Source organism: Rosa chinensis, chromosome 6, assembly GCF_002994745.2.
Source record: "Rosa chinensis cultivar Old Blush chromosome 6, RchiOBHm-V2, whole genome shotgun sequence".
NCBI classification, from domain to species: domain Eukaryota; kingdom Viridiplantae; phylum Streptophyta; class Magnoliopsida; order Rosales; family Rosaceae; genus Rosa; species Rosa chinensis.
The window spans coordinates 19,483,437-19,496,506 of NC_037093.1; the positions used below are offsets into that span (position 1 = coordinate 19,483,437).

General features: G+C 37.2%; 1 protein-coding gene and 1 long non-coding RNA gene across 5 annotated transcripts; both read left to right on the plus strand.

Moving 5' to 3' along the window:
- Positions 1–493: 493 nt before the first annotated feature.
- LOC112173115 lies at positions 494–4,383 on the plus strand. Of its 4 annotated transcripts, none has more exons than XR_002925460.2 (8): positions 494–518; positions 647–710; positions 923–968; positions 1,310–1,399; positions 1,963–2,055; positions 2,705–2,784; positions 3,254–3,340; positions 3,891–4,190. It is a non-coding gene; the product is annotated as an uncharacterized LOC112173115 (long non-coding RNA). The 4 variants fall into 4 exon arrangements; XR_002925464.2 differs by lacking the exon at positions 494–518 and having other exon boundaries at positions 529–710; positions 3,891–3,932; positions 4,028–4,383; XR_005801170.1 differs by lacking the exon at positions 494–518 and having other exon boundaries at positions 528–710; positions 2,693–2,784.
- Positions 4,384–12,456: 8,073 nt separating this feature from the next.
- LOC112172369 (pathogenesis-related protein PR-1 type) lies at positions 12,457–13,058 on the plus strand. Its single transcript, XM_024309679.2, has one exon. The coding sequence runs from the start codon at positions 12,457–12,459 to the stop codon at positions 12,946–12,948; it is 492 nt and encodes a 163-aa protein (XP_024165447.1). The 3' UTR covers positions 12,949–13,058.
- Positions 13,059–13,070: the final 12 nt, after the last annotated feature.

Genomic DNA, 13,070 nt, shown 5'->3' on the forward strand with positions numbered 1-13,070 from the left:
GCACACCAAGAGCATCAAGTATGTGCCACGAGGCCCGCGAGCCTCAACAAAGATCAAACACACAACTCCAGGCTGTTCAACCTGGTCTCCTCTGATGGATGGGATTATAAAGATGGAAGACATGAATGAATACGATAGCCTAGTCTCCAAATTCTTCGGTTCTCGAAGAACTAAAAACCAGAAGACTCACATAGCCTCAGAAAAATGTTAATCTACATAGATAACTATTTTTGTTGTCCCATATATGAGCTCATGTGGCATGGCTGTATCTAGGATCAACAATCATTTATGTCAATGTTTATTTAATCCCACAATATCTATAAAAAGAACTTGTTATAGCAGGAAGCCTGTAGGTGGTATTCCTGCAGTAAGACTGATCCTCGTCATTCCGTTTTCATGACGGGGTAACCATGAACATATATATTTTTTTCTTTAGCCGAAGAGAATAAACTTGCACTAACAAAAGCGTGTTGAGTAACTGGAGTTTTTACCTAGAAGATTGGGTTCATCGTGAAAGCGTGATGAGATTTGATTTGGTAGAATCAATAGCAACACAGTTTAAGCTGATTTTCTTCAATTTGATATGTATTCTTTTAGTTTTGTAGTGGTTATAATCGGCGTTTGTTTCTTTTTGTTTTGTATCCAGTGTTTTGCGTTTTGATTGGGTCCAGTTTGTGACGAGAAGATTGGGTTGAAAACAAGTAGAACAGGTGTGGTATTTGATTGTATTTGTCTTTCTTTAATTGATTAGTTGAAAATTTTGCATTTTCTGAAAGGAGCTTCAAAGCACACATGCTCTGATTTTTGTTCTGGGTGTGTTTAATTTCATCGGTTTCTTTCATTTTTGAGCTGAATTGACAGAGAGTGGGGGTTGATTGGTTTGATTAGAGTTTGCTTATGAGGCATTTGTATTTGATTGCAGGTAGAGGTTCTGGGCGATTGGTTGGGCTGATTGGGAAAAGGTGAAGGTAATTTCTAGGCCAAATTTATCAAACTGATGCTATTGTTTCAAAAGTTATGAACTCTTTAGTGTTGTTCCTCCTGCTAATAGCTTTGTAATTTTTTTTAATTGGACAAGAAAATATGATCTATTGTGATTTCTGCAATGCTTACCTATTGTGATTTTTTTAATTAGACAAGAAAATATGATCTATTGTGATTTCTGCTACGCTTACCTATTGTGATTTTTTATTTGTGCTTTTATTTATGCATGTTTATATGTTACCTTGAAAATGAAATATGACGAGATCTATAATGAAATTTTGGTATGGGAATTAGTGATTTTGATTGAGATCTTACGGTTTTGCAGTTTTCTAAGGTTGAATTGCTCCCAAAAGGCTTGGAAATCTGGTTTCAATTGCTCGCAATAAGCTTGGAAATCTGGTTTCTTTCACAGAAGGTATGACCTTCAGCAATATCAGTTGCTCTGTTTTTATTTTCCTCCACTGCAATAGTGCATGTAAAATCCTTTTCTGAATTCAACCATGCTTTGTTCTTTATTTATTCAACTCATAAACTATGGAGATATATCATTTGTGTTTATCTACTGGATATGTGGTTGTAAATAGCATCACGGTCTCAGAGTTTACTGCATGATTATTTTTATTTGTTGTAAATAGGATCATGGTCTGAAAGTTGCACAGTTGTCAAATAGGTATGCATGTCTGGAAATCGATGTCAAAAATAGGTATATAAAGGTAGCAATATCTCAGAGCAGTCAATTTCAAATAGTTTTTATATGTTTAGATCTTGTTTATAAGATGGCCTGCGATCAATCATAATTATATGTAATAACGGAGTTTTGTGTGTTGAAGGTCTTAATGTCAGTTGTTATGTGGCTATTGTCTATATGTGTGGTGTTTCACATTTTCTTGACTCATTGATTATTGTTCTTACTGTTTCTTTTTTCTTTATTTGTTTTTAGGCATTGAAAATGTAATTTTCTGTTTGTATGTAGTTCAGACTCCAAAGTTGCATATACTCAAGAACTTAGGAAAACCAGTTTTTTAAACTTCTTGACGCAGAAGTTTGACAGTTTAAGGATTCTGCTCCAAGGTTAGCATTTTGTATATATGCTAAAGAGAGAATTGTTTTAGAGTTGTAATCTATAAAGGTCTTTTCTATTGCTCAGCTGAATAGTAAGTCATGTGAAGAAGAATTATATATCTTTTCATTCTTTTGGAATTAACTAAGAACAAATTTTGATGTAAGAGATATACTTTTGTTTAATATACTCCATTCCATAGTAGTTAGAAATATTCAATTTGGCACTATGGCAAAGTATTGGTTAGAGTGCAGGCGTGTGTCATGTTAGGGAACAAGAAGAGAGGGAAACAAATTTATAGAAACAGATTGGTTACAATGTTTCTCTTTTCAATGAGAAAAAAACAACTTAAATTTTCTTCATTAGTAAAGATTTAGTACAATGAAGCTGCAGAAGAACTAAAACACAAATAAGTACCAAAATTAATCAATGTATCAACTTTGTACTTCACAATGACTAAAAGTTTTGGTCCTTCCAAATTCTTATCAATTAAATTGTGAAATGATAGCTCATCAATAATATCAATCATGCTCTTTCCAACCAATTTTTTATCGTTTGTTCACTGGTTTGTTAATCTGCATCTACTAATTAACTAAACTAAAAACCAGCTCTTCACTTTATTTATACCAGTAACATGCTTTTAAATAGTACCTTCTGCAGCCTTACCTTTCTGGCAAAAGCTGAAATCAATTGGGAAGCACGAACAAACAAGTGGTGACTCTGTATCCTCTACATCAAAGGTGAGTAAATTTGATTTCAACTAGAAATCATAAAACTAAATGATTTTGTTGGTTTATCAACTTTCCATCAATTCTGGATCGATTTTGGAAAGTCATTGTTGTTAATAATCAAAAAGATTTTTAATTTTTTACTAACAGTTATGATCAACCTTGCATCTTTTCAATTAATTTTAAACATAACAGTTATGATCAAATTTGCTTACAACTTCAATTTTTTATACGTTATTTATTAACTTTGTATCAAATCTAGATTGCTATCAAAATTTGTGAATTCTGTTTAATGGCTGATACTTGGTATCAGTCCTTCAAATTTATGTTTTCTCATACCTGGTCTGAATTTTTCATCATTCATGTTCACAACTTTTAATTGATTACGAATTGCTTTGTTCAGTTGGAATATAGAGTGTGTTTTACAAAATATTAATGGAAGAGCTGGAGTCATTTGATTGGTAATATATGAAATTAACAGGGGAAGAAGGTAGATAAGATAACTTGGAGAAAAGGAAGAGGGGACGGAAAGCTGTCATGGTTTCGTTTTGATTGCGCACAACAATCGGTATTTTTTTTTCCCCAGAATCGCGACTCAATCTGTTGTGGGTATTTGTAATTTTTTTTTTCTCGAGTTTTTGGGTTTGCTCTGTTTTCATTTTTGGGATCATTGATTGTATGATCTTAATGTCTCTGTTGAAGGTCTGGGTGGCTGTGATCTTAATTTCAGAGCCAATTTGGACTCTGGAGCCTGGAATATCATCTGGGTTTTATCTGTTTTAGGTGTTTGGGGGTTTAATTTTGAGATAGAGCTTCATGATCTTCATAGTCTCTGCAAGTGTTTAGGGTATTGTAAGAAAATAAAATTTTTCAAAAAATTAGCATCAAAGAAATATAGATGAAATGGTATAGTACTCAATACATGTGTAGAAACATAGTTGCACGTCTTCTGTTACTAAAATTTGATATTTCATTTGGTTTCTGATTTAATTAAAACTGTGTTATTCATTCAAACAATATGCTATCAAATTCTCTGACTGTTTATTTCTATTTTTATATCAAACTGCAATTTCCAAATTCCTTCCTGTAGCTCTAACTCTGTTTTCTTTGTATTAAAGTGACAGGCAATTAACCAAAAAAAAAAAAAAGTGACAGGCAAGGTAAACATGGAACAACAACATCATCACCATCAGGAACTAAATCACAGCCTCGCAAACAGAAAAATGACTAAGCATAAATAACTATTGTTGTACAGCTATAACTGGAAGAACCAATGCCTCGAACCAGCTCCAACAACAACTCCAGCATTTTGCGCAGCTTTTGCTAACCAACTCCAACATTTTGAGCTGCTGAAACTGAAGCAATCAACTAGAGCATTTTGTACAGCGACAACTGGAGCAATCACTGTTTTGAACAAACTCCAGAAGGAGCTTTTTCCAAGTCTTATAACTAAACCAGCTAGCTCTTTGAATATACTGCATGCAGCTGCCACTTTTACTATGTTAATAGCTCCAACTAATGCACCCAGCTTTTTTATACAGCTATCGTTTATGTAAAATGTATAATAACTCTTTCACTATTTCAATAATATGTAATTATTTCCCTTTTGTATTTTATCGTTCTAATTTATATACAAGAACAAATTCTGCAGCAAAGCGCGGGAAATATTTCTAGTTATCCATTGATCAATCACATACCCTAAATAGACACAACAATGAATTTGAAGTAGGCCAACTTCTCTAGAACAAAGAGGGGTTTCAACTTTCCAGTAGGTCACAAAGGTACACATATAGCAGGTTGGCATTCAAAAATGCAAACTTAATGTTGAATATCATTCTGGTGGGGAAAAAAAGAAGACGACAAATTCAGCCATAGAAAATGGAAGGAATACAAGGTCCTTGATCCATAAGAATAAAAGTCCTAAAATATTTTTAACAAATTACATATAAGTTATTGACAAAAGATGACTTAACAAATACATCATTTAAAGATTGAATTAAATTAGTCTTACAAATAAGGACAATGTGTTCTCCACTTGTCACATGTCATGAGTTAATTTACTTTTTTACCCTTAACCAATTCTTTTGACTTCTAATCCATTTATATATAATGATTAAATCTTACAAATAAGAACAATTTGCTCTCCACTTACCACATGTCATGAGTTAATTTATTTTTTTACCCTTAACTACTTTTTTTTTTTTTTAAGAATAATCTCCTTTATGTTATTTTTTTTCCTAAGAATAATCCGTTTATATAACATTTTTTTCTTAGAATAATCCTTTTATGTTAACTTTTTATTTTATTTTTCTAAGAATAATCCGTTTATGTTATTATTATTATTTTTTTAGAATAATCCATTTTATGTTACTTCACAAAACTTCACTCTCCTACTACTCTCATCTCATCGCTTAATCCTGCTACTGCACCCATCCAATCCTGCTACTACACTTGTTGCACTCATACTCGTCTAGATCTGCTACTGCACTTGTACTCATGTTCTGCTACTGCACTCGTTATCGTCTAATCCTGCTATTGTACTCATCCAATCCTGCTACTGCACTCGCTACACTCATACTTGTCCAGTTCTATTACTCGTGTTTTGCTACTGCACTCATCATCGTCCAATCCTGCTACTGCTCTCGCTGCACTCATACTCGTCTAGTTCTGCTACTGCACTTGTACTCGTGTTCTGCTATTGCACTCGTCATCGTCTAATCCTGCTATTGCCCTCGATGCACTCATACTCGTTCGGTTCTGCCACTGCACTTATACACGTGTTCTGCTGCTGCACTCGTTATCTGCTACTGTACTCGCTGCAGTCATACTCGTCCAGTTCTGTTACTACACTTGTACAATGTCTGCGTACAAGTGCAGGAGCAGTAGCAGTAGCAATTAGATTTGTCAATCCATGAATGAAATTGAAAGCATAGAAAATCACATTATTTCCACAATAAGATTACCAACCAGTAGCAATTAGTCAAACCAGTGGCAATTACCAAACATCAAATCAATCACAATCATCATCAAAAACAAAAACCCTAACTCTCCTATCAAAAACTGGTGTGAAGATCAAATCTTGCAATGGCTGCCCCAATTCACATATCTAGAATGTTTCAAACCTGAAATCGAAGGCACAGTGAGCAAACTATTCTTGCTTGAAGCTAAATTAAAATGGCTCAACCTAAACCATTTCATCTTTTCTTTTATTTCCATCCGCCACCATGCAGCTCTTTCACTACCCAATTATCTCCTCAAGCCCTACATTTCCCTCCTATCTTTGGTCGGGCCGACCCGCCTTACCGTCCAATACGCCTACCGCTCTAACTCCCTCAACTTCCACAACTCCGTCGGCTCCACCCTATCCGATTGGCAGAGCTCTTGCGCATTCTCGCTAGCAAGGTCGTCTTCTCCCAGGAGCAGCTTGCTCAAAAATCCTGAATCGTTGACCACGTCGCGTCAAAGGCCACAAGACCTCTGTTGACCTCGACCTCGTCCCCATCAAGAACCTCTCCTCCACCGAGGACAAGCCGACCTCTCCTCCCGCCACAGCCCTCACCATCGCCGACCTCTCCCCAGCGCCTATGCACTGGGCGTACTCCTAGGTCGTCACCGGTAAGGCTTACCTGAACTGCGAGGCCATTCCCAACGATGAATTAGAAGTGGCTTTCCATTCTGTGGAACTCTGGATCGCCGACCAGGCCGTTTTTCCCATCGGAAGCTCCCTTGGCGACTCAATCCACCGGAATTACGTTCCTCTCCTCCACCACAGGCTCCATATCGTCCGCGAGGTACAATTATCCGTTCACCACTGCCTAACAGTACTATACATATCAAACCTCTATTTTGGGGTTACTCTATCCTACAGTGGCATCATTTTAATTTTAATGAAAAATTATTTCAATTTGTAATTACATATGAAACATCAGGGATTAAGCCTGCTTTATTTTCTTTGGGCCTGGTCTCCTTGTCCTTATTTGTATAAAACTTACACAAGGTGGGTTTTCTGTTTTTTAATCTTTGGTTTGTTACTTATATGTAGTTTTCTAAAATATTTTCCCACAAGTTGAGGGTCTGGAAAATATTTCCCCGTCAAGACACTACACCCAAGATTGATACAAAATTACAATATTATCCCTCAACTATTCCGAAACAGTTTTACACTTTCCGTTCTCTCTCTCTCTCTCTCTCTCTCTCTCTCTCTACAATCCATGCTCTATCTCACTCTCTCGCAATTGATCAAGTGACATCAAGAACTTATCTGCAAAAGCAAAAGTCATCATGTTAGTTCGGTGACCTAATGCAGCAATATAAAACGAAACAATTATTGACCCTAAAAAAAATTTTCCTGACCCTCAAAAACTTTTTCCTGACCCTTAACAAATTTTTCATGAACCTCAAAAAATGTTGTTATCCAACAATTCTGAAAAACTTGTTCTTGTTTAGTAGAACTGAATTGGGAGAAAATAAGCTGTGTCTTTCATTGATAATAGAGGTCTCTTTATATAGAGGATTACAACCAGAGAATAAGAATCTTACAAGAAAATTGAATCATATATTGAATAAGATATATATCTCAGAGAATATCTGTAAGACTAATCCTATTACAACTCAGACAAGTAATCAGAGTTTGGGCCAGACACATAAACTAGGTCCTTAAACACTTTTCCTTGTGTCTCCCAAACGTGGTGCTCCTCTCGCTGCCTCGTCAAAAACCTTGCCGAGTAACAAAAACCTAATGGGACAAAAATAATCTCGGTTGAAGGAGAAAAAGAATACAACACACCCTTCATGTTTCGAGACCATACATGTAGACATCTCCCCCTGATGACTACGGTCATGGGAGTTCGGATAACTTCTGCAAACGATGCTACCAACATGTTTCTCGAAAGTGGATTTAGGCAACGACTTTGTAAACAAGTCTGCCATATTATACTCAGATCAAACCTTGTATGTTTACTTTGATATTGAGGAGAGTCTGTTGTTGCTGATGATACCTAGTGTTGTCGCCTTTGCTATAGCCTTGCTTCATTTGTTCAAAGTAAGCAGCATTATCCTCATAAATTCTATTAGGTTCATCTGTGGTAGACTTCAAACCACAATTACTTCAAACATGCGTAATTATGGATCCAATCCATATACATTCACTAACTACTTCGTGAAGAGCAATAATCTCTGCATGGTTTGAAGATCTAGCGACTAGGGTCTGTTTGTAGACCTCCAAGATATAGCGGTCTTACCCATGGTGAACACATAACCCGTTTGGGAACGATCTTTGTGCGGGTCAGAGAGATACCTAGCATCAGTAAAACCTTCCAAAATACTAATGTCATTTTGGGATGGGGATAAAGGATACAGGCCACTGTTGGCGGCGTTCCTGTGATAAATCTATCATCTCTCTGCAGGGATAGGACAAACTCATATCAATCGTATCACTTACGTATCTAAAGATATCTTTAACACCAGTCCAATGGCGTCGTGTTAGCGCAGAGCTATACTTAACTAACAAGTTTATTGCAAATGAGATGTTTGGTTTTGTGCATTGAGCTAAGTACAATAACGCGCCTATTGTACTCAAGTAAGGCACTTCTACCTCTAGCACTTCTTCGTCATCATCCTTCGGACGAAGAGGATCCTTTTTAGGATCAAGACTACGGATGATCATGGGCGTACTTGAAGGCTTGACCTTGTCAAAAATCTTAAGCATCAACACGGTACTCAAGTTCCAAACAGAGACAGACTGGTGTTTGCCTAAGATCCTTCATCTCAAAATCGGATTTCAAGTGTTCAGCGGTTTCCCTTTACTCTTTAAGGGCTTCCAATGAAGATCATGTCACCAACATGAACTGCGATAGAATTCGAAACTTGTCAATGAAATGCGTGGGCATTGACATATCCATTCCCAATCACTTAGTGAGCATTTTAACCTCATTGTAAACGTGCTCTGTGGTCTAGGGCCACTTGACTTGGGTAAATGAAGTTCACTAGGAACCTTTATGTATATTCCGTATCTATATCCCCATAAAGATACATAGTGACTACATTCGTAAGCTGCATATTTAGTTATTCGGAAACTACCAAACTGACAGGGTAGTGAAGTGCATTGACATCCATTACGAGAGGACACATCTCCTCATAGTCAATTCCAGAGCGTTTTGTGAGAAGCCTTGCATCATAAGGCGAGATTACCATATCTTTTTCTCATCACGCTTTCTAATGAAGACCCATTAGTTAACAGGTTTTATGTTAGGAGGTGTTGGTATCACTGGCTCGAAAAACCTTCATCTTCGTTAGAGAATCCAACTTAACCTGGATCGCATCTTTTCATTTAGGCCAAATTTCTCTACGTTGGTATTCATTCATCAACGGAGCATGGTTCGATATCATCAAACTCAACAAACTCATGTGCTATGAAATGCGCTAATACATCATCAATCATGATGGAGTTTCTAACCCACGTCTTATGTACACTAGTGTAATATTTAGAGAGCTCTATATTTTCAGGAATTGGTTCTGATGTTGAGGCGTCCCCCACCGATAACCTTAATCTGGATCATTTTCATGAGATGGATTTTGAGTGTCGATGATCAAAGGATCAGGTTGTGCCAAAGCATCCTTTGAACCCACGGGCCTCCCACGCATCCTAACTGGGGTTATGGCCTGTAACACCAGACTGCCACTCTCTATGCCATTGGTGCCATACCTACCTCTGTATAAGGTGGCACTACATCCTCACATAGGGACGTTAATCCTTGCAGGCACGTTTGCAGTAGATATGTGTGATCTCGTCACTTTAGAGGGGATCGAGACGAGATACAGTGAGGACTGACTACGATAATTCTTGTCCTTCCTGTTGAACATCTGTGTTCTTATCTCCCTATGAAAGAAGAAGGGACCCAGAAGAAGGGAGGTTGCAAGTCTCTGAAAAAAAGAAAAAGAATTGAAATCTTAAAAAAAGGTACACAAAAGCGGGAACTTTAATGAAAAATTACATTGAAAAGGACAAACGGGGATTGCTGGAACTTTTGGCCAGAAGTTGGCCAGAAAAGATGCTTCTGGTCGGTGGTTGGCTGGTGGTGGCCGGAACTGCCCTAAATAGTTTTTGTCTGATTTTTCTGCCTGCGGTTCAGTGACTTAGGCAGTCGGTTCAGTCACTTTTAGACCCGTTCTTAAGGTTATGCTTTCGGTTACTAAATCCTGGAGTCGAGGCATTGCTGGTGACATAGTTTGGCGGTCGTAGACGGTCTAGAAGGTGGCGAACCAGCAGAGGATTTGTGGTGGATGGTTTGAAGCTTCTGGAGGCTGGTTTGGTACTTTCTCGACCGATTCTGGTGGTTCTGCTGCCGGTTCTGAACTCCTGGGGTTGAGGGCTTCAAGGTGTGCGGCAGAGGTAGAAAGGGTTTCAAGGTTTTGTATTCGGATTTAGGGTTTTGGCTTCTTGAATCAGGATTAGGGTTTCATGCAGATAACGTGTTTTAGTAAAACTGAATTGGGGCTGAATAAGCTGTGTCTTTCATTGATAATAGGGGCCTCTTTATATAGAGGATCACAACTAGAGATTAAGTGTCTTACAAGGAAACTGAATCGTACATTGAATACGATATCTCCGAGAATATCTGTAAGACTAATTCTATTACAACTCAGACAAGTAATCAGAGTTTGGGCCAGACACACATGCATACAAACTAGGTGTCCTTAAATAGTTCTTTCAATCTAAGAAAAATTTCTTGACCATCAGAACAAAAAATATAAAGACTCACAACTTGTACTAAGAAAAATTTCTTGACCTGGCCCTCAGGAAAAAAAAAACATAGGAGCAAATTTCCTGACCCTCAAGAAAAATTTCCTAACCTTAAAAAAAATTTATTGAACCTCAGGAAAAAAAAAACACAAAGGCAAATTTCTTGACCCTAAGGAAAAGTACTCTATTATTGTCCCTTAAGAATAAAAACAATCTGACCCTAAAGAAAATTTCCTAACCCTCACGAAAAATTTATTGATCCTCATAAAAAAAAAACAAACAAACAAACAAACAAACATGGAGGCTGTCAACTTGTACTAAAAAAAATTTCTTGACCCTTTGAAAAAATTTCTAGACCCTCTTTACAATCACATCATTTGTTAATTGTCGACCTATTTTTTACTGTTTTTTTTTTCCTGTTAAATTCTTGGCAACCAAACAGCACAGACTAAGTCAGACCGCTGGAAAAAGGATTACTGCTAATATAGACCGGAAGGGTTACTTTTGTTCTGGAATCGATTCCTTCAATTGAGAAGGAAGGTTCTGCATGGCAACATAACGATGGCCAATAGTATAGTTCCGTTTAGATTATATTGTAGCTAGCTAGCTAGACAGATACATTTGTCAGCAGATGAATTTGTAGAATTGCAGGTATACAATAAGCTTAAGCAATATCCACTACCCTACAGTTTTCGTCTGTCAATCAAAATTACAAAAAACGAATTCACCTCCTAAAGCGGTGGTGCATATGATCGATAGAGCTTCCCATTTTCATGAGAGGTCTTAATGTCAAAACTAATTTTTCAATAACTATTCAAAATAGTAGTAATAGTAGTACGTATTAATGCATGACATATATGCCTTATATATTCGAGAGTCGCAGGGCAAACATTGAAATCTCGAAGCAAAAGCACTCTCTATGGGCGGAAGAAACGCCGATGACTCTTTGAGAGAAAACCCAAAGTCAAGTGTTTCCTATTTTTGGGTTTCTCTAAAACTCTTGCAAAGTTAAACTTTTAGGAGAATATCATAAATGGTCACTCAACTTTTACATGTTTGACACTTTGGTCACTCAATTCTAACTTTTTTATTCACTTTAATCACTCTGTTAATTTTTCCGTTAAAAAAAAAATTATTTGCCAATCGTGAAAAATTAAGAAGTCTGAATTAAAATGATTGTAAGAAGTGATTAAAGTGAGATTTTTATAAAATTACCCTTTAAAAAATGCATATTTACAAAAACATTGTCTATTTAACTGAGATTTTAACAAAAGATTTAGCAAAGTCACTAAAGTGATTGACAGAGTAATAATTGAGTGACCAATGTGATATATTTGAAAATTGAGTAACTAAAGTGTCGAATTAGTCATAGTTGAGTGACTATTTGTGAAATTCTTTTTTTTTGGGTCAAGATGCAGAGTTAAACTTTACAACATCGAAATTGCCTACACTCATCTACTTGAATGTGCACTTAACAACAAGAAGCTTTCGAAAGCAATATGTACGTTTTACATTAATGTAACATACATGGGAATTTTGGTTATTTGGTTAGCGACTTTGGTGTTTTTTGTTTACCTTGCTCTCTTTTCAGGTTCATTTTTTACCCAAATTAACGCCAATGATCATTACTGAATACCAACTTGTGGGTTCTTTAGTTTTTTCCCTTACACTTCGTTTGAAATCCTTACCAAATTTAATGCAAATGATCATGATGTAACCATTGGTCGTTAAGGCGTATTCTCAAAATAGCGATATCTACAGCTGTGGCAGTTCTTTCCTCTTATTCTTTTTAGTTGTTGTAACGTATCATGAATGTTCTGTAACTTTTATTGTCCATAGGCATGCACAGTAGCACATAATTTCACATTCGCCCCTATATATACCACCTTATATAACTCATAGACAGATCAACCAGCTCCTAAGAAATTAAACAAACCACTATTATGGAATCGTCTAAGATTTCTGTCACTCTCATTTCCCTCACAGCCATAGCCCTACTCGATTCGATTCATGCCCAAGACTCACCGCAAGACTTTCTTGATGCCCACAATGCTGCTAGAGCCGAGGTGGGTGTGGCGCCCTTGACTTGGGACGACCAAGTAGCACGTTTTGCACAGGACTATGCCAATACTCATGTAGGCGACTGCGAACTCGTCCATTCTACCGATATGCTATACGGTGAAAACCTTGCAATGAACCCCGCCATTGACATGTCGGGCACAGAAGCAGTCAACCTGTGGGTGGGAGAGAAGCCCAACTACGATTACAACTCGAACTCTTGCGCCCCCGGCCAGGTGTGTGGACATTATACGCAAGTCGTTTGGCGTAACTCGTTACGAGTTGGGTGTGCCAAAGTGAGGTGCAACAGTGGAGGTACCTTCATTGGGTGCAACTATGACCCCCCGGGAAACTGGGTTGGAGAGAAACCTTACTGAGCTATTTTGAAATGCATACGACATGGTGTGGAGTGGGTACTTCTAAGAATAAAATGGATAATAATTAAAGATGTGACTGTATCATTCCGGGAAGAGAATGAATTAACCAGTTACTGGAATTA

Coding starts and splice junctions, on each gene's coding strand:
- LOC112172369 (XM_024309679.2), top strand. CDS start 12,457: ATGGAATCGTCTAAGATTTCTGTCACTCTCATTTCCCTCACAGCCATA.